General features: G+C 37.4%; 1 protein-coding gene across 5 annotated transcripts in view; it reads right to left on the bottom strand.

Annotated features, from left to right (window-relative positions):
- Window positions 1-2,009: 2,009 nt before the first annotated feature.
- Window positions 2,010-24,182, bottom strand: part of mob2a (MOB kinase activator 2a) — a 48,764-nt gene continuing 26,591 nt past the window's right edge. For 4 of the 5 annotated variants that reach the window (XM_084396754.1, XM_084396752.1, XM_084396751.1 and 1 more), the window contains exons 2-5: window positions 10,218-10,381; window positions 8,233-8,326; window positions 4,689-4,813; window positions 2,010-3,455 (exon numbers count right to left, since the gene is read on the bottom strand). In XM_084396754.1, the coding sequence (XP_084252880.1) occupies window positions 3,184-3,455; window positions 4,689-4,813; window positions 8,233-8,326; window positions 10,218-10,381 (655 nt within the window). In that variant the 3' untranslated portion in view covers window positions 2,010-3,183. Of the gene's footprint in view, window positions 3,456-4,688; window positions 4,814-8,232; window positions 8,327-10,217; window positions 10,382-17,118; window positions 17,357-24,182 lie in introns of those variants that run through there. The other variant, XM_084396753.1, reaches the window with a different exon arrangement.

Here is a 24,182-nt window from a genome sequence, read left to right on the forward strand (position 1 = left end):
TATTATAAAAAAGTTTTTTTTATAATGTTTTGATGATACAAGAGTAAAAAAAAATAATTGATATGTAATCGTATGTAATTTTATTTTGTAGCAAAAAGCTCCTATCTAGAGTTCCTTTTTCTAGCTATTTATAGAGTTTATGGTCATTGGCTTTTCTGAGGTAAAATGTAGCATGACCTATTGTTCTCAAGCTGTTTTATTGATCTCTATCTGCGATTGAAACACTGATTGGGCGAATATGCCATGCAATTCATGACATGATTCATTTAAGTTGTACAGTATCTTTTAAGATACCTTTTTGTGTTCATTCATGTTTTTTTCCTACTATAACTAGTAGGAAGAGATGATCAGTTCACATGCCACTGTTACTGAGGAGCTAAAGCGATCTGTTACGACATTAAAGAGCCACAAATTATATTGTAGCCTATTTATTGTTTGAATTTCTTTAAAAAAGACAAAATTTGAAAGCTGATAACTGATAACTGATGTTACCTGCTGTCTTGTCGGTCTTCTTTGCTCCTGTGATGCCATCAGCCACGCTGATGTGTGGCTTGATCACGTGAGTCTCGCTGAATGTGTGTGAATTGCATAGACAGTAAAAGAAAGTTAACTGCTTTAAGATCAAAGTCTCTGCACTGCCATCTATCGACGTGGATCAGCATGATCGCGTCTCTGAGTTTTCACTTAAAAGGATAGTTCACCCAAAAATGAAAATTAGCCCATGATTTACTCACCCAAGTCATCCTAGCTGTCAGACGAATACAATTGGAGTTATATTAAAAAATGTCCTGGCTCTTCCAAGCTTTTTAATGGCAGTTTCTGTTTTGAAGTCCATAAAAGTGCATCTATCCATGATAAAGGAACTCCATATGACTCCGTAGGGTTAATAAAGGCCTTCTGACGCGAAGTGATGCGTTTGTTTAAGAATAATATTAATATTTAACACGTTACAAAGTAAAATTCTGGCTTCCTGCCAAACGGCCATATGCTGTCTACTTACGCCTAAAGCGCAACTTATGAAACTTGTGGCGTCGGAAGTAGCGTAGTGTGTCACGGCGTATCGTAAATATCAGCAGTACGTTGCATTCCTCGCTTTAGTTGCTTGTTAGTTTAAGTTGCGCTTTAGACTTTAGTGTAATCCATATGTTCGTTTGGCCGAAAACTAGTTATTTTACTTTATAAAGTTTTAAATATTGATATTTTTCTTACACAAACGCATCGCTTCACTTCAGAAGGCTTTTTTTAACCCCCCGGAGCAGTGTGGAGCACTGTTATGATGGATAGATGCACTTTAATCATGGAGAGATGCACTTTTATGATGGATAGATGCACTTTAATCATGGAGAGATGCACTTTTATGATGGATAGATGCACTTTTATCATGGATAGATGCACTTTTATCATGGATAGATGCACTTTTATCATGGATAGATGCACTTTTATTGACTTCAAAACAGAAACGGCCATTCACTGCCATTATAAAGCTTGGAAGAGCCAGGACATTTTTTAATATAACTCAGATTGTATTCGTCTGAAAGAAGAATGTCATATACACCTAGGATGACTTGAGGGTGAGTACATCATGGGCTAATTTTCATTTCTGGGTGAACTATCCCTTTAACTTCGCAATTTTGTTGTATTCTGAATTACAATAAAGGCTTCTTATCTTATAGCTTATCTACCTATTTCTTATCACCTACGTCGATTCACTTTCTGAACTCACTTTCCTGTCCAACAAAAAAGAAGCAACACGCTCAGGATTTTCTCCACAATCAAATCTTTCTACACGCCGTAATGATGTTTACGCACGGTTTAGTCTGTCTTTGTGTCTTCTTCCGCTGGCAGTCTGAACATAATCTTAAATGACTCTTCACAAAACAATTTCTTAATGTGTGCACGTTTCAAATCTGAACTAACCTCACCAAGTTCCCAAGGATGCCGATTCATCGAGGACTCTTTCCACTCACCTGAACCTGAATCTCATTAATGAAGTGAACGCAACACAGAGGTAAAGTGGCATTTCTTGTTTTTATTTGATTATGTTTTGCAGAGCCTAAAATATTAAGTGGCTTTTAACTTAGATAATTAAAATACATAAAAAGAAAGCAAGAACAGAAGAACTCTGCAAATAGATAAAAAAGTAAAAATAAATTAATTAAGGAGGAGAGATGCTCTCTCGCTAAAGGCAATTATTGTGATTTTTTTTTTTTATATATATATATAGTTACAATCTATTTCTTTGGGGTGGGGGGGACTTAATGTGCATTTTCTGCCACAATATTCATGACCTCTGATCATTTAAAAAAAGAAAGATAAAAAATGAAATAAAAAAAATAATGGAGAATGTCTCTCATCAATAGAACTCAGCAAGTCAACTGCCATGCAACAAATATTTGTCCCTGTCTGCACCATCTCTCCGAGCGAGCAGACATTGCGGATATCCCAGACAGCAACATAGTGTCGGCCCAGATCCGGCCCACATCTGGGCCGTGTGGAATCCACGTGTCCCAGATGTGGGCATGTTGCAGTCGGGCTGGTATCCTTGTCAGAAACCTACACACAAGTCCAGACTTTCATCATTCAAACCATCATACCCTTTTTACATAATCTTGAAAGGCTAAAGAATACATTTTTGAACCGCTGGAAATCATTTCGATAACGTATAGGAAAATGGACAATGAATGATGGCTGGAATATGAAAGAGAAAGGTGAAATAAGGCTGCAGAGATCATAAACAGTCAGTCGGTGCGTGACGTCACTCCCTCCACAAGGGGGAGCCAGAGGTCAAGGATCATATTCTAAACAGTGTTGCATATAAACAAACAATGCCTTAGCTATATATCTAAGGCACTGATGAGAGCCGAGCTGAAATACCATTCCCTAAAAGAAAACAAAACCTCCGAGGGCTTATGCGCAAAAATAATAATAATAATAAAAAGCAAATAAAAATATAAAATGTTCCTATATAAATGATAATGTTGACAGATTGTTTGTCCTGTTAAACATTCACACCAATCTGTGCTGGTACAGGACCTGCAGACCAGCGGTCCCCCGTCCCATCCTTTTGATCAGTTCACGTTAACGCGGTGAGGGAAAAGTGATGGAGGGGCCCGTCCAAGGAGGCCTCCCGCTTTTCTTTTCCGTCATCTTCCTCCGAGGAGTTGTGTCAGGTCTGCTATCGGCTCATCTCTCGGTCACGTGATTGTGTGGGAGGGGGGGCAGGGGGGCGCACAGCACCTCCGACAGGTCGTCCATGATGCAGGTCTCCTTGGGGTCGATCAGGTTGAATTCCCTGACGAAGACGATGAAATGTGTGTACAGTGTGTTCAAGTGTCCCTGCAGCTCCAGAGCCACGGTCTCTTTAAAGTGCGACCAGTAAATGTGCGCCAACACGTGGAACAGGAACCGGCACACCTTCTTCACCAGGGACTCGAACGAGTTGGGAAAGGCTTTGCCTGAAAGGGAATTGAGATAGTTAGCTTTTTCTTTTCTTTTTTTTTTCATGTTTAATTATTATTTAAAATCAAATTAAATCAAATTAAACATTGTTCATTAAAAATAATGTTTTAATCACAAATTATTCACAAATGACTAATGTAATTTATTGTTTATAATTAGTTACGAAATTATCAGTATGTAAAGCATTAAACACATTATTTTAAAATATACATATTCATTTTATTGATTTAAATATCAAACCCTAGGATTTAAAAATTTGTTTGTAATAATTTATTGCTTGAAATTAAATCAATTGTTAGGAAATGAGGAAATCTGCTAGGATTAATCAGAAATCTAATTAAGGTATTATCATTATATTATTTTTATATTATTTCATCAAAATGTATTAAAATAAATGAAATAAATATTGTTCATTAAAAATAATCCGATTTATTCACAAATGACTAATGTCATTTATTGTTTAGAATTAGTTAGGAAATTAAAAATAAGTAAAGCATAAAACATTTTTTAAATAATAATAATAATAATAATAATAATATTATATATAAAATTCTGTTTTATTAATTTACAAATTATTTGCTTGTATTCATTCATTTGTTTGAAATTAAATAAAATGTCACTGAATTAAAAATAAATAAAGCATTAAATATTTACATAAAATGAAGTTTGTTTAAATTATATATATACCGGTACTATACTACACTATACTAGGACTACAAAAAAAAAAAAAATAGGTAACACTTTATTTCACAATAAAAAATGTTTTAAGTGTCCTTGTTACACATGTATTTACTGTAGTAATAACTATAAATTATGCATAATTACATGCAATTTACCCTAAACCAACCCCTAATCCTAATCCTATAGTAAATACATGTAGCTAATTATTATTACACAGTACTTAAATGTATAATTACACTGTAAAACGGACACCTTAAACCAAGTTATTATTAAATGACTTATAATACTTTTTATAAATCATAATTCTAATATATATATATATTTTAATTCATCATAAAGGGATCGTTTTTACTATGATCCTATTCTATTATACATGACTATTTCTTGTAAATCAAGGAGAAAGCCCAGATCAGTTATTTTCACAAAGCTCATTCCACTCTATGAACACTAGAGGGCGCCACTGATCTAAGGGCTTTTACTTCAAACGTTGAACTCTCAAATCGTGTAGTTCTCCATTATGACTGCTAGAGGGCAGTAATTATACACACCATATTTTGTGGGAAAGATTTCTTCGTCCGTCACTAATTTCTGCACGAAAGTCATTACGAGGTCAATATACTGAGGCGCTGTGCACTTCGTCTTCTTCCCCCTTTCATCATACCAGTAGTATATTCTGTGAAAAAGATGACAAACTAAAATTAAAATTCACTTCTTGTGAGTCACATTTCCAGCACATTAGGACAAAGTGAACAACAGTTTACGGTTTAAAACAACTGGAATGTGGCTGCTATCACCTTTTTTAAGGAGGATTGCTCAGTTTGGGAGGGTAGGATGGGTTCGGGGGGGCTGTAGACATTACAAATCTCTTGGAATGCAAACTGTCCGCTAAACTGACCGTACAGCATGCGTGGACCCAGTGACCTGATGCATTCAACGCATGAGCAAACGTGAACCAAACAGATGAAATAAAGATCACTTGTTTAAAGGAATATCACCCAAAAATTTAACTTTTGTCAGCCCAAACCTGTAAGACATTTGTTCATCTTCGGAACACAAACAAAGCACTCGCGTCACTTCATAAAATGGAGGTTAAACAACAAGAGTCACATGGACTAATTTTATGATGTCTTTACTACATTTCTGGGGCGTTAAAGTGGTGGTTGCTTAGCGGTCAATGGAGGGACAGAAATCACTCAGATTTCATTAAAAATATCTTCATTTGTGTTCCGAAGATGAACGAAAGTCTTACGGGTTTGGAACGACATGAGGGCGAGTGAATGATGACAGAATTAAAAAAACCTTTAAGTGAATTAACGGTCAGTGTAAGATAAAGTGGAGTAAAGTGGAGAGGTACAGATTCAATTCAGAGTGAAAATGGCGGCAGTTAATTTCATAACTGCAAGTACTAAACATATATATATTTAGTGTAAAAATGCCCACTGAAAAAAGAACTTTGGAAACAGGATTTCGTATAAGTAGAAATGGGGGGATGGGATGGGATACCTGTGTCCATGACTGAAGAAACACCCAATAATCATACTAATCATAATAAAATACCTCAGCATATAACCACATAACTCGGCACTAAATCACAAATCAGAATCAAGTTGAACAGCAGGTCTATTTGTCCATTCTTTCCTCCCAGTCTTTTCATCAGTAATTGATTTATCAATTGTAAAGCCGGCGGTGACTGAAATAAGGCTTGTGTTTTGAGCGCACCCATCCTGGCCCTCCGTGGTATGCCTGGGGTTAGTGCGCAATTGTTAGTGTTCTGTGTGTTGGTAATTCTAGTCCATGAATAGTCAAGCATGTGGTTCTGCGGGTCAGTGTGTACATGAGGAGTTTAGCGACTCACACCCAGGACTCGCTCCGGCCAAACAGGGCAAACGAGTTGAGCAAAGATTTTAAAAGTCAACAGGGTTACTTGTGGGACTTTCTTTTTTTGAATGCTTCGTTTTCAAAATGATGTTAAATGGGTCTTATTATGCTTTTTATAACACGTCACAATATTCCTCATTTAAATAATTCATTCCCGCCAAAGGCATCCGCATAATAAAGCATATGAGGCCTGGTTGAGGTGCGTTAGTTGTGTTGAAACTGGTGGTTATGGTAAGGGGTGCGACATTTCTCAAAACACGCTCAAAAAGCTTGACCAATCACAACACACTGCTCCAGTTGACCAATCAGAGCGCATTGTGCTTTACTCATAGAGACAGGAACTAGAGCGTTACTGACAGACTGGGAAGAGTGGAGCTGCAACACTGTTAAATATGTGATAAATGTGTTTTTTATTTATTTTTTACATTTTTGAATGTGAAAACCTAGGCCCCGTCCACACTACTGTGTTTTCGTTTAGAAACGGAGAATTAAAACGAATACGATCTCCGTCCACACCAGCGTTTTAGCTGCGTATTAGAATTGATCTCCGTCCACATTAAAACGACTGAAAACGCGGATCACGTGACCATTCACCAACACTGGGCATGCGCGTGCCGGTGTAAACCTAGAGACTTTCAAACATAGACTGTAAAAAAATGCTTTCAAACATCAAAATATCATTTATTAATATGTATTTGTGTCAAAATGACATATAAACATCTTTTCCTATTCTATTTTGCCTGGAAACGCTTCCAACACGCTTGCGTGTCGCATGAAAAATAGGCGTCAGTTCTATTTCTAGCATGCACGCGTTTTCCGCCTGAGACGCGGCAGTTTCTTACTGTAAGAAACTGTTCCAGCGGGTGGAGTTTACTGTCTGGTACTGAATATTACCTGTGTATACTCCATGACTGATGACACCCAATCATAGAGCCGAGCGTGAGCTTCTGCGTCATCGTTTCTAAAGTCCTCCGTTTTGACCCGTCCAGACTAAAACGCCCTCCGGAGATTCAAAACGAAAAACGGGTCGGCAGCGTTTCTAAACTTCTCCGTTTTTGCCGTTTTAGTGTGGACGGGAGGTGCAAACGTAGCAAAAGGTCTCCGTTTTTAAACGAAAATGCAGTAGTGTGGACGGGGCCCTATTCTAGTAGACCCCAAAAACAACATCAAGACTTTGAAAAAAGACAGTTCTCCTTGAAAACCTTTATCAACCTTTAAATGGATTTTGGTATAATGTATGAGGGTGGATTATTGATATTGTGTGTGACGGTTATGATATTCCACTTATTCTGAGAAAACGTTCAATAAGTCGTCTTATAAATTCAACTGTGTGAAGAAATGCTCATTTACAGAGCATTTTTGTCATTTCAGTAAAAATTCTTCAAATGGATGACATTTCTCACTATCTGCCAGAGATGTACTTCCCTGTAGCATCTCATTTCCATCACAATCCAGCTTGAACTATTTTATAGAAATTCAGTTGTTCTCTAAAATGCTCGGTGAGACGGAAGAGACAGCAGTGTTGGGGACACCAAATATTTCTTATAGTAACATTACAAATTCTTCAAATAAACACACATTTAAATATCATTATAGGATAATAGTTGCTATTAAAAATAAATATAACTATAATGTGGATACTTGTGATATAGTATAGAGAAGTTGTTAAAAGTCTAGGTAAGGAGAAAGCGCAAAATTCATTCTGGGAAATTGAAATCACACAATATTTTACTCTTTTACTCTTAAAAATGAGTAAAAAGTAAGTATTACTTTCACAGACTTGGTCAAGAGACTAAAGCTGAAAGGTAAATGTTGTCACAAGTAATTCTTTAACACCCATTCACCCTGTGAGAACATTTAACTATAGGCTTTTAAGGTCATTTAATTGGTTCCGCCTCAAACAAAGTTACAAAACCACTAATTCTGAGAATAGTTCCCTTGTATTCTCTCGTTCAAAACACATCTGAAAGCCAAACAAGCACTGGCTTCAGTAAAATGTGTGTCAGCTTTCATTCCAGTCACGCATTAACCCGAATCAGACCTACAAACCCAGATTTTTACAAAGCCATAGTGCTGATCCGGGATCTGGCCTTCAAATGCAGTTCTCGTAAAAAGAAGGTTTCTGATTCTCGCCCCAGGACACACGTCTAGAGGAGGAAAGAGCTACTAAGACCGACGAAACCGAGAAAGAGAAATGAAAATGAAAGGACTTACGTATTACAGGCCGTCATGGCTTGACATGTGTCCCCTGTGCAGAACTCTGAGATTGTGCTATACTGCAGATTTATGAGATTGAAGAAGGTTGTTGCTGCAAAAGGACAAAAGAAAAGACCTTCAGAGAAGTTGTGACAAGACATTCACTGATATTTCACAATCACTAAAGCTTAAGAACTTCCTGTGAAGGCAGCGTTTTATGGCATCACAGTCATAGCATGAAGTCTGTTCAGAAACGTAGCAAATTAATCATGGTGCCTCATAAGATGCCTCATTTTAGCAGGAAATCCCAAAATACATTGTGATAAGCTTAGTGAAGTTGATGGCTGAGGCAAGAGAAATGTTGATTATAACTAATTGTTTTATCCAATACTCTAAATGAATGAAAAATGCATCATTTTAAACATCATTTGTGTTTGATTTTATTTGACTATCCTGTCATTAGCTTAGCAAAATGCTAACGTTTTATTGTTCGCCCGGTGAAAATTACAAGTCCAATCACTTCAAAGTCATTCTGGTTAGGGGTTTATACTTGAGGTTAGGGGTTTGTTCAAATCACCAACGCTAAGGACCATATTTAGGGTACGTTTACACGACAACGATATGCTTAAAACGGAGACGTTTTTCCTTTGAGTTTTCCGCGCACAGACGACACCATTGTGAAAACGATCCCCATTCACACGGATCCACGAAAACAACTGAAAACCCTGTATTCTGCTGCCAGGCCAGTAGATGGCGATGAAACACTATAGACTGAACACGTAATACGCATGTGCATGACGTCATCGTCTTCAGAGATCCACGTTTTTGTTGTTTACACGGAGACCGTTTTCAAAAACTTGCACTTTGAAACACGTTTTCAAAAGTTTGCTTTTTCAGGCACCCAAAACGCCGTTGTCGTGTAAACAAACAGCCAAAACGCATAAAAGGTTTTACATTTTTAGTTGACATTTACGTTGACATGTAAACAAACCCTTAGTTAACATGCAGTATTTTGTAACTCTTTTTTTTTTTTTCAAACATTTCCTTTTTAACTTTTGGTTCATAATGAAATTTGTTTGTACTGTTTTTTTTTTTTATTCAACTATCCTGTTGTTAGCTTAGCAAAATGCTAACATCAAACGTGAACGGTTTATCGTTTGCCGGGTGAAAATCACAAGACCAAATTACTTAAGTTTTACGTTTTGTTATGCGTATACGTACAGTCAAACACGTTGCAGACATATGATAGAGTGCGCGAACACATGCGCTCTAGAAATGTTCATCTTTGTCCAGTGTCAAGTCAAGTCAAGTCATCTTCATTTATATAGCGTTTTTAACAATGTAGATTGTGTCTGCAGTATTTTTCTCCAGAAGTTATGACCGATGAAAATGTCTTTGTATTCTTTTAGTAAAGTTGCGGCTCTGACAACCCCCTCACAGAAGCGCTTGTCAATGTGTGCGTCTGTTGTTGTTGCAGTCTCCGGTATTTTGTTGTTGTTGCTGTTGTTCCATCTCATTAGTTTCAGAAATAATTTGGCTCATAATTAAAGGAATAGTTCAATTAAAAATGAAAATTCTGACATAATTTACTCACCCTCAAGTTGTTTCAAACCTGTGTGAATTTATTTGGTCTGCTGAACACAAAGGAAGATATTTTGAAGAATGTCGTTAACAAAACAGTTGATGGACCCCATTGACTTCCATAGTAGGAATAAAAATACCATGGAAGTCAATGGGGTACATCAATTGTTTGGTAAATGATGACAGAATTTTCATTTTGAAGTAAAACTATTCCGTAAAATTCTCTCTTTTCACAGCAATAACAATTTAAGAAGGTGGTGCTCAGTAATGGCTTTGTGTACTTTGCACACACACACTAAAATGCGACTGATTTATAAACTCCTGACTGACAGAAGGTTATTTTTGAAGACGGACAAAGACTCCCAGCCTCAAAATACAGGGCAAACACTCATAACAGCCATAATGTTTGGTTAGGAACTCACTGTTGCTGGCGAGCCATTCGTTGAGGTCTATCTCTCTGGTGGGAAGCGCCACCAAATCTTTCAGGTCGAAGTCCATGACCCGCACTTTTGTGTACTCTGGCTCCAAGTAGTGCTTCTTCTCTTCAGCCGGTGCTTTCTTTCCATTGGGCTTCGTTTTGGATTTCCTGCAAGACGGGAGAAGAGAGACACGTTAAGATTGAGACGCACAGAGTGGAACAAAGTTGAAGTGCGTTTTTCTCGTTGTCAGTAGCGGTACCAAATGCACAGGGTTTCAAACATTTAAAAATGACATATGGTGTAACTTGTTACTACTAACATTTTCTAAAAATGTTCTTACACCTTACATATATGTGAGGTGTACACATCTTACTTATTAATTTATTACATTTTAAAATGCATTATTTAATGTAAAAACTACTTTTTCACAAACATCATGAAATGCTTATTCATAAATATGAGTTTTTGGGGATTCACACATGACATTTTGAACTGAAGTAAGATTATCTGATATTTTAAGAGCCTTTTTGACTTTGACACACAGTCATGATGTCATTTCCTTAATTGTTTTGTTGGTGATGCATGTTGGCTGCACCACATGACTTGGTAGACAAAGATTTTTCAAATATTAAGTAATGAAATGGTAAAAAAAAAAAAAAAAAAAAAGTAGGATTGTCATTTTGGAGGTTTTTTTGTGTGGTTTTTTTTTTTTTTTTTTTTTTTTTTCAGAACTTTAGGCCCTAAAAAATTTAGAAATGAAAAACATGCTCATCATACACAAACAAATTGCCTTTTTAAAGTATTTTTTTCATATTATGAATTAAGACATTTTAAAAAAAAATAAAAAAAATATTTAAAAAAAGCTTAAAAAATATATTTTCTGTAGGCCTAAATTATCTTAAATTATCTAGGCTATTATCTTATCTTACCATTTAGTTTATGTGATTCGTATTCCCAAATTTAAACATTTTCATTTCATTTTTATTTTATTTATGAATACGAATCACAAACTAAATGGTCCATTGTCTTGTCCCATTAAAATTTATACAAAATGTTTTTAAGCTCTAGTTTTTTTTTACTCATTTAAAATTCTTAATTTATCAAATTAATAATACGTACGGATTATTCAATTTGATGGAATTTTTACTATACGATTTAAATTTGTAAATCATAAAAAAAGGCTTAACATTATTTATTTTTTTGTTTAAAAGAGGCCGTTCAAGTCACTGGATATGTAAACCGCATAGATACAATAAATCGACCCAGACAAGAAAGTGTAAGAACTTCCAAACACTTTGAAAAAACTTCCCAAAGAGGTCCTACATCTCCGCTTCTTTGGAGTAAACCACATTTCTTGTCTGTTTGAAACTCCTGTGTCAAAACAGACTTCCAGTGCTAGTTTTAACATGTAAATGCCAGAATCGCATTGCTGTGGCAGATCCCGCAGCTGGTTGGGACAAAGGTTATAGGGGTCATTAAACAGCTAATAACAAGAGTACAGGCAAGGACGGGTTATAAAGAATTTACATCCTTTCCTTGCGCTCGCTTCGACCCCTATTTGGTTTATTATGTTTATGTGAACAAATTAGGTAGAGTTTCTCTTTACTGCTCGCTCATTTTAACTATGTTAACTATCCTTGCAGCCTTAAATCAGTGTTTTGCTTCGGACAAAGGAATCGAAATTTATTGCTCACCCACCAACTTGATATCCTGTTCAAGTCTCTCAGCACTGTAAACATTCCCTCATTCCCAAACCTCAAGTTTCTGACCACCTTCACCTTTTCCTCTTTCCCACACACAACACTCCATCATCGGAGCAGGAAGAGGACTTATCGCAGAGACCAAAGTCCATAAACAGTGTTTTTAAACTGAAGCCAAGACAAAAGGAACGGTTTGTGAGATTAGCGGGATTCTGGATTGCTTCCGAGCGGGAAAGATCTTATCATCCATATCAAGATCTCGAATTGACTCGTGTCAAAGGTCTAAAAGGGTTAATCGTCGAGCACGGTCTGATCAAACATCATTGGAGCGTGGGAAGTCTGGTAAACTTCAACTTTAGTTGCATGTCATTCCGTTTAACTACACATGATTAGTGTCCTGGGTAAAACAGGAAATAGAATGAAGATAAATCACCAAGGGAATTCACACAATGAGCTAATTTACTGCTTGTGGTCAAAGATACTGAAACATTCTAAAAATGAAGGAAATATAGACAGGAAAAAAAAGAGCAGGTTATTTCTTGTTCCTCTTTCAACAGACAAACTGCCCTTATAACAACAACAAGCCACCTCATTATTACCTTGAGCCAATAAACTTGTCTGTGCCATGTGCCATGGACATTGATACCTGAATGATCAGGATGGCTTATATGACGAATGACATCCAACAATCTTACACTGAAGAATGGACCCAAACCATATAGAAACCAGAATAACAGAGACCTAGCAGAGGGACAACGTACTAACAACGACCCAGAAACTAGCACCATAGCGGACAGTGTTACCAAAACGGAGACTCACGGAAATTCGTAAACATTCACATATTGGTGAATGGGTGGCTAATGTATGATTTTGTATGAATCTCAGTACGTTTTCGTAAAAATGTCATGTTTCTGTATAATCCACATCATACGAATAAATACAAAATTGGCACATCGTAAAATAGTTGTTTTCTCTTGAGATCGGTTGAGCAGAAAATGAAACATCCAGTTTAGTTCATGAAATTATTCTAAACTAGGATGAGCTTCACTTTCCATATTTCAAATAAAATTGGTAACACTTTATTTTGACGGTCACCTTTAGACATTCTGTTGACTATAAGTAATGTTGCACCTACATATGTCAACTAACTCTCATTAGAATATTAGTAGATAGCTAATATCTGCTAACCCTTTATTTTGATGCTCCACCAACTGACATTCTACTGACAATAAGTAACTTTGCAAGTTAACTCATTCTACAAATCTTTACCCTACCAGTCTACTAATACTCTACTAACACTCTGTCTAAAGAGAGTTAGTTACCTAAGTTACCTCTAGTCAACAGAATATTTAAACCATCAAAATAAAGTAAAACCAATTTATTATCAAAGAACCTTCACTACTGATCTAGGATCAGCATAAAGGATAAACACTGAAGGGTCAACCAATAGCAAGTGAGAGTGAAGCCAGCAAGCAAGCAGGCAGCTGTCAGGTCCATCTAAGATTATGAACGAGTCTTGAGCCCAGCTGAAAGATCCGAACATCTCCCAGAATCTTTGAAACATTCTTCAAAACACATTCCTCCGCTGACTAATATAGGACAGAATTTAATAGAACGAGAATACGATCTCTTAAAGGTTATATGCGTACACTCAGAGGTAACAGCTAGTCCAAAATGCAGCTGCTTGAGTTCTTACCAGGTCAAGAAAATATGATCATGTAACCCCAATTTTCCACCGTCACTTCCGGGGCTTGATCGGGCCTCGCCGGGGCTTCCTCAGGGCCAACGGCCAGGTGTTTTTGGCCCGACGAATACCTTGGTCCAAAGCGGTCCAAAGCGGGCCAACTCGGGCTTGAGGAGTGGTTACGAACAAAGGCAGAGTTCCATATGGCTACCAGCTAACATCAGAATTAAAGACTTTTAAAACCATTTTAGCTCAAAACTCCCTATTAGCATTTGGATTAAATCCAAAATATATCCAAATAGGCGCTTTTACATTTCGTTTAGAAACCAAATCTTCCGTCATCGCCTCACTCTTGTGATAAATGAAATCTGACTCCTGCTGCGACTCACGTTGCATTGAGTAGACGCATTTAGTTTTTAATTGTAGTGTCTATTTTCTAACTTAACTAAATTATTAGTATTCCTATAAAAAAATCGAAATGACGGTGCTGTGGTGGGCAAGTGATGTAACCGGTGTTGCGGTTGAACACTGGTAACACTGACTATCGCAGCAAGCCTAATCTAGACTAAAACCACATCTCTTTAGCCAAGCATTTACATAATACATCTCATAACCTTGTGCTCCAATTATATTAGATCAAAGGCGCATGACTATCTATTGCTGTTATGAACAGCAGCTACACTAATTATTCTTCATTTGCTTTTCTGTTTCTAATGATTATGTCGGCTCCAGTTTGGATCCAGCCTTTTTTTGGGAGTGACAACTACATGTAAATGTTGGATTGACTTCCCCAAAATGCATTCAGTCAGTCCTGAACACACACCATTAACACAGTAAACATTATAGCCATTGGCGTAGAATACTTTTAATAAAACGTAAATTTGTTCCCCATACTTTTTTTGGGGGCAAATGTGTTCACATAGGTTTTCATGGGCCAATGTGAATAAATCTATAGATTTAAATTCAAAGAGACAAAATAAGCGAGGTGATGTGAATATTATGGGTCACTAAACACTCATGCAATGTATGTTTCATTCATACTTGAAGCCAGGGGGCGCTCTCTCGCAGAAACTGAGGGTGCGTCTCAATCATCTCCCTCCCAACCACCTCCAGTGCACTGAAATGTTCGCTCCCTAAAAAGTCCCACCATGGAGCATCGATGCTCACTATGTTCCCAAGCTAAGTATTCTTATTTGCTAATAAGTCAAAACACACGCCTCTGTCTGTACGCGACCAAACTCACAAGTGGAGTGACACCATATTTAACTGTAGTGTGAACACTACCAAAGTGGAGCCAAGAATGGTTGTCCGTAAAACTGTTGTGACACGTGAGTTTAGTGTTCGGTAGTCGGTACACAAACACAGATGGTTTTCTGCTGCTGAGTGGATGATACAGGTCTTTGGTTGAAACCTTGGCTTGGTTTGAGAGTTTGAAAACTACAATGCCTTTTATGGCAAAGATATCTGCGGGAAACTGCTCTGAGTGGGCATGAAGTGTGTGTGTGTAAAAGGAGGGCCGCTGGCAGCAAGAAAGTTTTTCTTTCTGCTAAAATAAACTAGCTAATGGCTTGAGAATTTGCCCTGCGCCACATAATTCACGAAAACAGCGCTTCCTGGAAAATGACGAAACCCTGGGAAGGCTAAAATAAAACAATGTGCGTTCAGATTTTTGGACGCACAAACTGTTTCTTCATGTAAAAAACAAAACAACAACTGACATAACAGTGTTCTGGATCCTCATGCATTCCTTTCCATGGATTTTTGGGTTTTTATCAAAATCAGTCAGGAGACTCCATTGACCTTGTGATTCATTTTAAAATATTAAACAATAATAGAGATGTTTGTCTAACACACAATGTGTGTTTGTTGGAAGTGTCTTAAACCATCTGAAACATTCTCTTGTTTTCCTCAAAGGTTTGAAATAAATAAGGTTCACAAGTTCTTTAGGGAACTGAAGCAATTAAACACTTAACTACATTGCCAAGTAAACATCTAAAAGCAATTATTAAATGCAGTGTGCTGTTCAGAATCTCAAAGATGAACTATGCATGAGGCTTGACATTATGCAACACACACTGTGCGAATTCTCATCCAGCATCTGCAGCAGCCAAAACATCTAAACATCCCTAAATCATTCTGACTCGAACAAAACTCAGAGAACAGGGCTGGAAACTTCTAAGTTTCCATTCATACCAAAACTACAATCTGGAAACCAGTAAACAGCAGTAAAACAATCCAGCGTCTACCTGTATCTGCATTGTATCTTTTGCTCTTTATATATATATTAGTGTTGGCCAACGATTAAACGCATCCAAAATAAAAGTTTGTGTTTACATAATATATGTGTGTGTACTGTGTATAATCATTTTTTGTATATAAATAAAAATACACACATATGCATGTATATATTTAAGAAATATTTGCATGTATTTACTGTATATTTATACATCATTTATATTATATATAAATATTTTATATATAAATAACACATTTTTCTTAAATATATACATGCATGTGTGTGTGTATTTATATACACAAAATAATTATACACAGTACACACACACATATTATGTAAACACAAACTTTTATTTTGGATGCCATTCATCATTGCCCAGCACTAAATAATGTAAGCAACCAGTAGTCTTGATTAATGTAACATCACACTTTAAAAAAAATGACCTGTTAAGTGTCAGGATGAATTTATATTTGCTTTAAACTATTTTATATAGCACTTATAATTGTTTCAAACAAACCTGGTGACTTTTAGCCTTAATGCAAAAGTAAATTTCCTGGTCTTTGGATGAGTGTGTCTAGCCCATAGACTGTAAAAAAAGGTCTAGCCAAGTTTGTACTACCTAGGCATGAAGAGTGTGTGACAGTATTGTGTTAAACCAGCACCAGCATCACAACAGAGAGGTGGGGGAAGAGGGGGGTCTTTGTAAGCCACCCCTCACTCACACACTTAAAATACTTAAACTAATGTTTAAATGCAGTTATATACAAAAATAATGAAAGTGCCTTTTCATTTTTTGGCTCCCAAAGAGGTTAAAAAAGCAACACACACACACGGCACAAAACACTCAAAACTCACATAGGCATACAGCATAACTTCTTCAAATCACTATCTATCCATCTAGTTTTGCCCACTAGGCACTCATTATCTAAATTGGTGCAAGTGCACTAAGATTTCGAACAATTTTAATGAACGGTTCATGTTTGCTCATGAATATATAAGTATGAGACACGTAATATTTCTCAACCAATCTGATATCTGAGATCGTAATGTATTATTCGCGCGTGCGTTTCATGGTGTGCTAATAATAAATTCCTAAAATAAATAAATAAAATGCTATAAATCACTGTCAGTAACATTAAGATTCGTAAAGCCCCCCCATTCATGCATCTAGTATGTAGGGAAGTCTAAGAATACATTTCAGTCAACTAATTTGCCAGTGTACTTGTGACTATCTAGTAGTTTGATAAAACTAAAAAACAACAAAAAACAGCAAAGCCACGTCACCTTAAAACTTTACCAACAGCCTGAAGAACCATCTTGCAACTTAATCCGTTTCTGGGAGTTTTCTGCGAGTGCATATCCGAAGTGCTATCAACAAATTTGGACTGAGAGTCCAAAGTGTTTTGAACTGACCGGTCTTTCCCTTTCCCCTCCGTGGATGTTTTCACAGAATAAGCAGGTACTCAGAGTCAGTGCATCTAAAGTTCTTACTCCAAAGTTCTCGTTCTACCAAAGGACAGCCAATCAGAACAGGCAATGGGCGGGGAATGATATGTTAACACCAAAACGACAGCCAATCATACGCACGTGGGCGGGGCGTGTTTTGGTTAACATGCAGTTTAGTTTGTAGGTCTACTGTCTGTTGATCCTCTCAGTGCGTTTTATATTCTGGCCAATGTGGTCTAACCATCATCCGAATGACGTTCCTTCTTTATAACTACATTTAAGAGGAAACATTTAGCCTTATTTCAAGACATTCTGAGGTAACATGACAATGCACAACTTGTTTTGTCTTTGTTCTGGTTTGTTCAGGGGGGAAAACCCTTCATAAGAGCTACAATATCTTACTAGTACCACATTTAAAAAGGTTAAGTTAATATTTATTTAATATTTCGGACAATTCCAGACTCAAAGCCAAACATATAAAGGGTCCAAGTAATGTTTTAAAGGTTAAACAACATAAGAAAATATCAATAAAAAAAGTGCCAGACACTGAACCGTGTCAGAAGCCAAACTACACAAAAATTCCTGTCAGAAGAGCAGAGGGAACGTGTTTAAACGTTACTTTTACTGCTGATGGTGAAACAAAATTATTTATTATTTAGCTATAGAATTTATTGAGTATTTAGGGGTGACTAGTATACTTTACAAAAGAAAAATATCTTAAAAAATTGATGTGCAAACCATCTTTTACTGCCTCCGAATACAGAAAAGATAATACACAGAAAGATCTTGTCTTGTTGACTATGAAGGGAAATGAGTCTTTATTTATACATCACTGGAAAGATATTTATATAGCCTAATACGGTTGTTACAAAAGCAATTTCATAATTTGGAATCTTGTGTCTTCAATGAAAGCCAAAAGGAAAATATTTAATCAAAAAGCTAGTGAATCATAAAACCACAAAAGAAGCAGTGTTATACTCTGACGACAGACAATGAGTAATATGACCACATTTAGAAAGTTCCTTAAGGTTTAAAAAAATAATGATAATAGCATATTATCTCAGAAATCTTCACATATTGCGCAAGAAAAAATACATGAGTCTTGCATAGTTAAATGTTATCTGTCAACTGAGGCCCAACAAAAACCTTTGTCTGATCCCACACACTTCACAAGATGTTTACTGACTACCTAATTCACGACAACTGAAACAACGTCGCAGCATCTGCCGTGTCTGATAACACAATTAAGTCACTGATTTACAGGATGCGCTTCAGACTTTACTTTCAATCTTAGGCATTTAGTCATGTTCACATGTGTCCAACTACCAATTATAGAACGGAACAGATGTACTGCATGATGAGATATCATGTCTGAGACAAGGCCAGAGTGATTGAACAAATGTTACACATCATTCATCTCATTCAATGAGAGCAGGCCAGGTTCAAAAATAAAAATGTAATTGAGTAAAAAGGGAGCAAACATTTGAAATCAGCCAGTACTTTTTCCTCAAGCTTGATCATACGATTGGTCACACGGCTGGCTCGACTCGTTCGGTGAGAAAGTCAACGAACATTCCTCTTAGACAAAGCAAACAGAAAAAAAATCCTCTCAGACACAGCACATTAGGCCCGGAGCTAAAGCATCCAGCAGATGAGTAATCCAGCCCTGCTGAAAGACCGAGGGCAACGTGAGATGAACAAGATAGATAAGAACCTACCCACAATCCTGTTGCAATCTGAGAAAAGACGTTAAACGCTGCAAGAATCTCTCAACACTTGATTGCTAGTTTCAATTCAAAGTGGCTCAAGGATCATGTGTGGAGGAGTTCATCCTTCTTCAATCATTGTTGATGATCTGGACTGGAATGTTACAACACTTTCATTCCAAGCATTATACAAATCATGAGATGCAATACTTCTATTTTTGTTCTGGTCAGCAATAGTTCAATAGTTCAAAAGTAAGTGTTTGTTTCTTTATTCTTGGTATGAATTGTCCATTTTTTATTAGCAAAGTACATCAAATAATTTGTTGCAACACCATTAGATGTCCTACTCATCTCCCCTGCTGTCCTGAAGAGATTTTGGAAGATGGCCATCATTAACATGGTCCCGCATCCTATCGCACATTCCTGCAGAGGAGCGACTGCATGCACTAACACACTCTGCTCTCGGCTAACAAAACACACGGCAGGGAGCAGTGAAAGCAAGAGGGAGATGGATGAAGAAGAAAACCTCAGTTTTTACAGCACCCGGTTTTCGATCTTGCTAGTGAGATTTCATTTCATTTTTGGCTGCAATACACGCAGAATTCGTACAAATTCCGGGAAGGTTTACAATTGGATTCTGTGCAAGCGTGACATCACTATGCCCATTTTCAACCGAAAAAAAAAACAGGTTATATGGCGCTTCCAAGGGACTATAAAAGAGAAAATGCACATGTAATGTTAAAAGGCCAAAAAGAAAGTGAGCAAAACAGAAAATGAAGGACACAGCGAGACGTGTTGTAGCATGTTCAAAAGGCTTCACCGCACACGCAGCATTCCAGCGGTTGAAGGATTCGGCTTCAGTTTGAAAATCTAGATACAGGGCAAACAAAAGTACAAACGTATCCTGAAGTCTCGACAGATTAAATCAAAGTCTCAAAATAGTTGGTAGCTGCAGTTCTAACTTGTTTGTATCCAAAGCAATTGTGCAAAAACTGTCCAGCAAAACCCCAGAATCTACACAGAGTAGCGATACAGTTTCACTTGATAACTTTATTACCAATTAACCAATGAACAGTAATCAACTTCTTGGTGTCCATTCCAAAATCAACAACTTTGTCAAATACACATTTCTGATTTATTTTTGTGTAAATAGTGTGTAAAATAAGAGTTAATATAAATGCATCAGTGTTCATTAAAATCAGCCTTTGGTCTTTTCCACCATCAAATGTTTAGTTAACTAGTTCATTATTTAATACATTTTTAAGAAAATCTCAAAATGAATATCCATTTTTCATCTGGAATGTTGTGGTGCCAAAATTCACTTAGCATCTAGCATTTAAAATGACTGGTTTTAGTTTCTATTGTATTTATTAAGCCAAATTAATAAATAATTTTAATTCTGGTCAATTTAAAATAGGTAAAGATAAATTTGGTCATTTATCTTTTGGTCAGCTTGTCACATCAGCCACAATCCCTATCAATATTGGTAATTAAAAACTACCATTTGTCACCTTCAGTTACCATCAATTACAGTGATTTAAATAAATAGTCATTATGATTTCAAGTGGAGTAGGGGGGTTGTAGACTTAAAGATGGGATGCAGCTGTTAATCCATAGCAACATCAATTAAAAAAACTAGAAAATAAAGCAGTGGAAAGAACTGGCTTCATTCAGCTTGTGAAAGAGCTTCTGAATGTTGGTAATTATGGAGGCAGAGCCTTTGATCCTTGGATTCGGGGGTAGGAAAAGCTAATCAAGGTCTTTGTTCAGAGAATAAAGAGATGAAAGATGATGAGACAAGCTTCATCAGTGTGGACAGACATTATGTAAAGTAATGAGGTATACATGAATAGTAACGCGCACAGACACGCATCCGAAATGGATGACAAGTTCCAGCAAAGATTTAAAAAGATCATGAGCAAAAATAGCTATGGGCTAAAAAACAAAAACAGTAAAGAAATGAAAAGGCAAGACGACCATGTGATGCAAAATTGCACTGGTTAAACCACAAGTTCCATCTGAAAGCACAAAGAGTTTCAAAGAGTGGATGGCAGTCTTGTTTTTACAACAAGAACTTCACTGCCTCCTACTGGAGAAATACATCGGTACATCAACCAAGTGGCCAAGTGATTGGTTAGCAGTCCAGTTAGCCCCTACTGGTAAATGCTGTAACTACACCATCTGTAAAAAGTATTTTTCTCCATTGACAGCCATTCAAAAGTAGTTTATCTGGGGACTAGTCATTGCAATCAGGAAGGATTCCTTTACTTACTTGCAGCACTTCTCTCTAGAGGTTAAAATCAAAGTTAAAAAAATAATTCTTGCATCATTAAGCAAAACCTGAACTTTTACTTGTGCTTAAACAAAGGTATTTTCTTCAATACTCTACTGCACAGAGAATGACAAAGACTTTTTTTGATTGACCTTTTGGGTATGTCAATATTTTTGTAAACAGAAGCACGGAAGGGCCAGGACAGAGGGTCGTCATGACTTTGGGATGTAAGGGTCCAATACAGAAAGACCTTTGTGCACGAAGGCAGAATAAAGCTGGCTGCTTGGCTGCGGGGATGCCATGTTTGTACATGAAACATGCTTAAGACAACGATACAATTGTTCTACTGAATACAATGCCTTTTTTTTTACCAGGTTGGTGAGGGGTGCAAGAAAAGGAAACACTCTCTCAGACAGCGACTAATGCGTATTGACCCTAATGGGGTCAAATGCCAAACAGTAAGGACTTTCTGATAACAGCAGTGCTCAAGTGATTGTTCTACAAATCTGCAAGTCGAGCTTGAGGACATGTACTCCAGCTGTTTTCCGTGCTATTTTAGGCGAATCACTCTGTGGTTGTGTGTCCCAATTCCTTTTTTGGCAAGTACATTTCTATAACCACCCAGGAACCGTAATTTGGCCCTTAAGTGCCCTCAGATGCTCATTTCCTGAACCCTCTCCTGATTGTACTTAAGCAGGTCTGCCACTATCATAGACATTTTTCCGGTGTTTACATAAACATCTCCACCCAGCCTCACTGAGATGAACCAGAGATTCATTCAAAGCTTACCAATTTGTACACATTAATCATACTGTTCATTTGTTTAATTTAATTTAATAACAAGCTCTTGTCGCCACAGTGCACATTTGAGATACTCAATGAAACAACCTCAGAATAACTGGGATTGAGAGTCTACTCAAAACAAAGCATTGTCATGTGAAAGGCTCTGCCTGGCTTTGGAAATGTAAACAGCTGCCCAGCTCAGGTGTGAGGCTCATGGAAACTGTTATCCTCTAAGTAGCTTAGGTGCCTCTGGGAGGGAGGTAGTTTCGAAGAAACTCATCCAGACAGACCTCAGAGCCCATTGGTATCATCCCTGAGGATCCTGAATCCACAACAACAGAATGTTGTTTCCTAGTCATGACAAACCCGATGCTGGTCTGGCCAACCATTTTCAGAAGTTCCAGTTCTTAAAACTCAAGACTGGCATGCTTTCCATTAGATGTGAAAAACATAGAACGGAAGTGCAGAGGACACGGCTACATGCTTCAGAAGTAAGCAAACCTTTTATGCTTACCTGTCCTGATTACTTATGCCTCTCATTCTCAGATCTGAACAGTAAAAATGGAAAGAATGACTATCAGACTTTTGTCAGATCACCATAAAAAGTGGTCTAACACTCTTAGTATGGACACAAACATCTATCCAGCTGGTCTCTTTAATGAGTGATAATCTCCATAATCATAAAGTGGATTCAGTGACTAACCAGAGTTCAACGAATATCTGAAATCTGACACAACTTTGAGAACAAAGGGAAATCTACAGGTGTGCTCAGGGATATTGCTTTTTTTTTGCCCAGAGGTCTCTCAAACAAAACTCTTAAACATCTTTTAAAGATTTGATGACCTTTAGAAACTTGTGTGATTCGATCTGGGAACGCAGTTTCCTGACAGAATGATAGAAACCTGCGCACCTTGACTCTGAAACTGTAGACACCATCTAATCTGTGAAACTGTAGGCGCCATTTAATCTGTGAAACTGTGTAGACACCATACAATCACACTGGAACTGGTGATTTCAGCCAGTTCTTACCATTTATGTACAATAGGCATTCGACGGTTAGTGAGTCGTCCATTGGCACACCATCTGAGGCCAAAACTAGCCTATATTCTACAAGAGGTAGGATTGTCCATATCTGTTATAAGCACAGGGTCCAATGTAGGATTGCTGAAGCACTCTGTGCAAAACTGCCACATTAAACAAACAAAGATCACTCATTTTGAAAAAGAAATGGTTCAAAAGAGGTAATTTATAAAACTGGACCAAACAATCCTGAATGAAGGCACCATCTATCCTCTATATACACCATCGTAACATCTCTTCAAAGAATTTCACTCATCCAGTTTACACCTCCAAATAGGTAACTCCCACGATGATAAAAAAATCCCTTGATGACAAGACGTGTAAATAGGGTTAAATGTCGAGAACTAACCTTTAAAACATATGCATGATGTAACCTTGACGCACATATGCAACTAAATGGGTCCATCAGAGTGCAAGTATACCTCAACAAGCCAGACCCCAAGGCATTTCCAACCGGATGACGTCACAGCTGCGACCTCTGAATGTTACGTAATAGGAACCTGCTGTGATGAGCAATACTGCGTTCCTCCTTGTAATTCTCCTCCAACAAGAAGCTCTTGTCTGCTAAATATAGAAAGGCTTAGCACTGCAAAAAAACCATCACTCCTGTTATGAGATGTGAACATTATCAAGCTAAGGGAGTGGTGAGGACTTCTGTGGACTTGTGGAAACCTAACCTCCCTCAATTTCTCCACAACTTATCACAGATAATTAAAAACGTAATGAAAGGGTCATATCTGTCAAGAATGAACACCATCTATAAGGTAATTAAACGAGTACTAGGAGTAGGAGGGGTGGACATGTGGCTTGCAGAGTACCGCCAAAACAGATTATGCCCTACACCACTTAAGCATTCATTTATTCTTCGCTGATGTGATTAGGTGTCAAACGGCTGGATGTGTGCAGAGTCTCCAGCGGAGGTGGGAATGAATGGAGTGACCTTGGGTGCTGATGCTGATTAAGCATTATCAGGTGCTCACGCTGCAGCTCGGGATGCTGAGGAAGAGCAAGAGTGGCATCGCTGAAACCGGATCTATCGCAGTGGGAGGAGGCGCTTACAT

The sequence above is a fragment of the Rutilus rutilus genome, assembly GCF_951802725.1.
Source record: "Rutilus rutilus genome assembly, chromosome: 23".
Lineage (NCBI taxonomy): Eukaryota > Metazoa > Chordata > Actinopteri > Cypriniformes > Leuciscidae > Rutilus > Rutilus rutilus.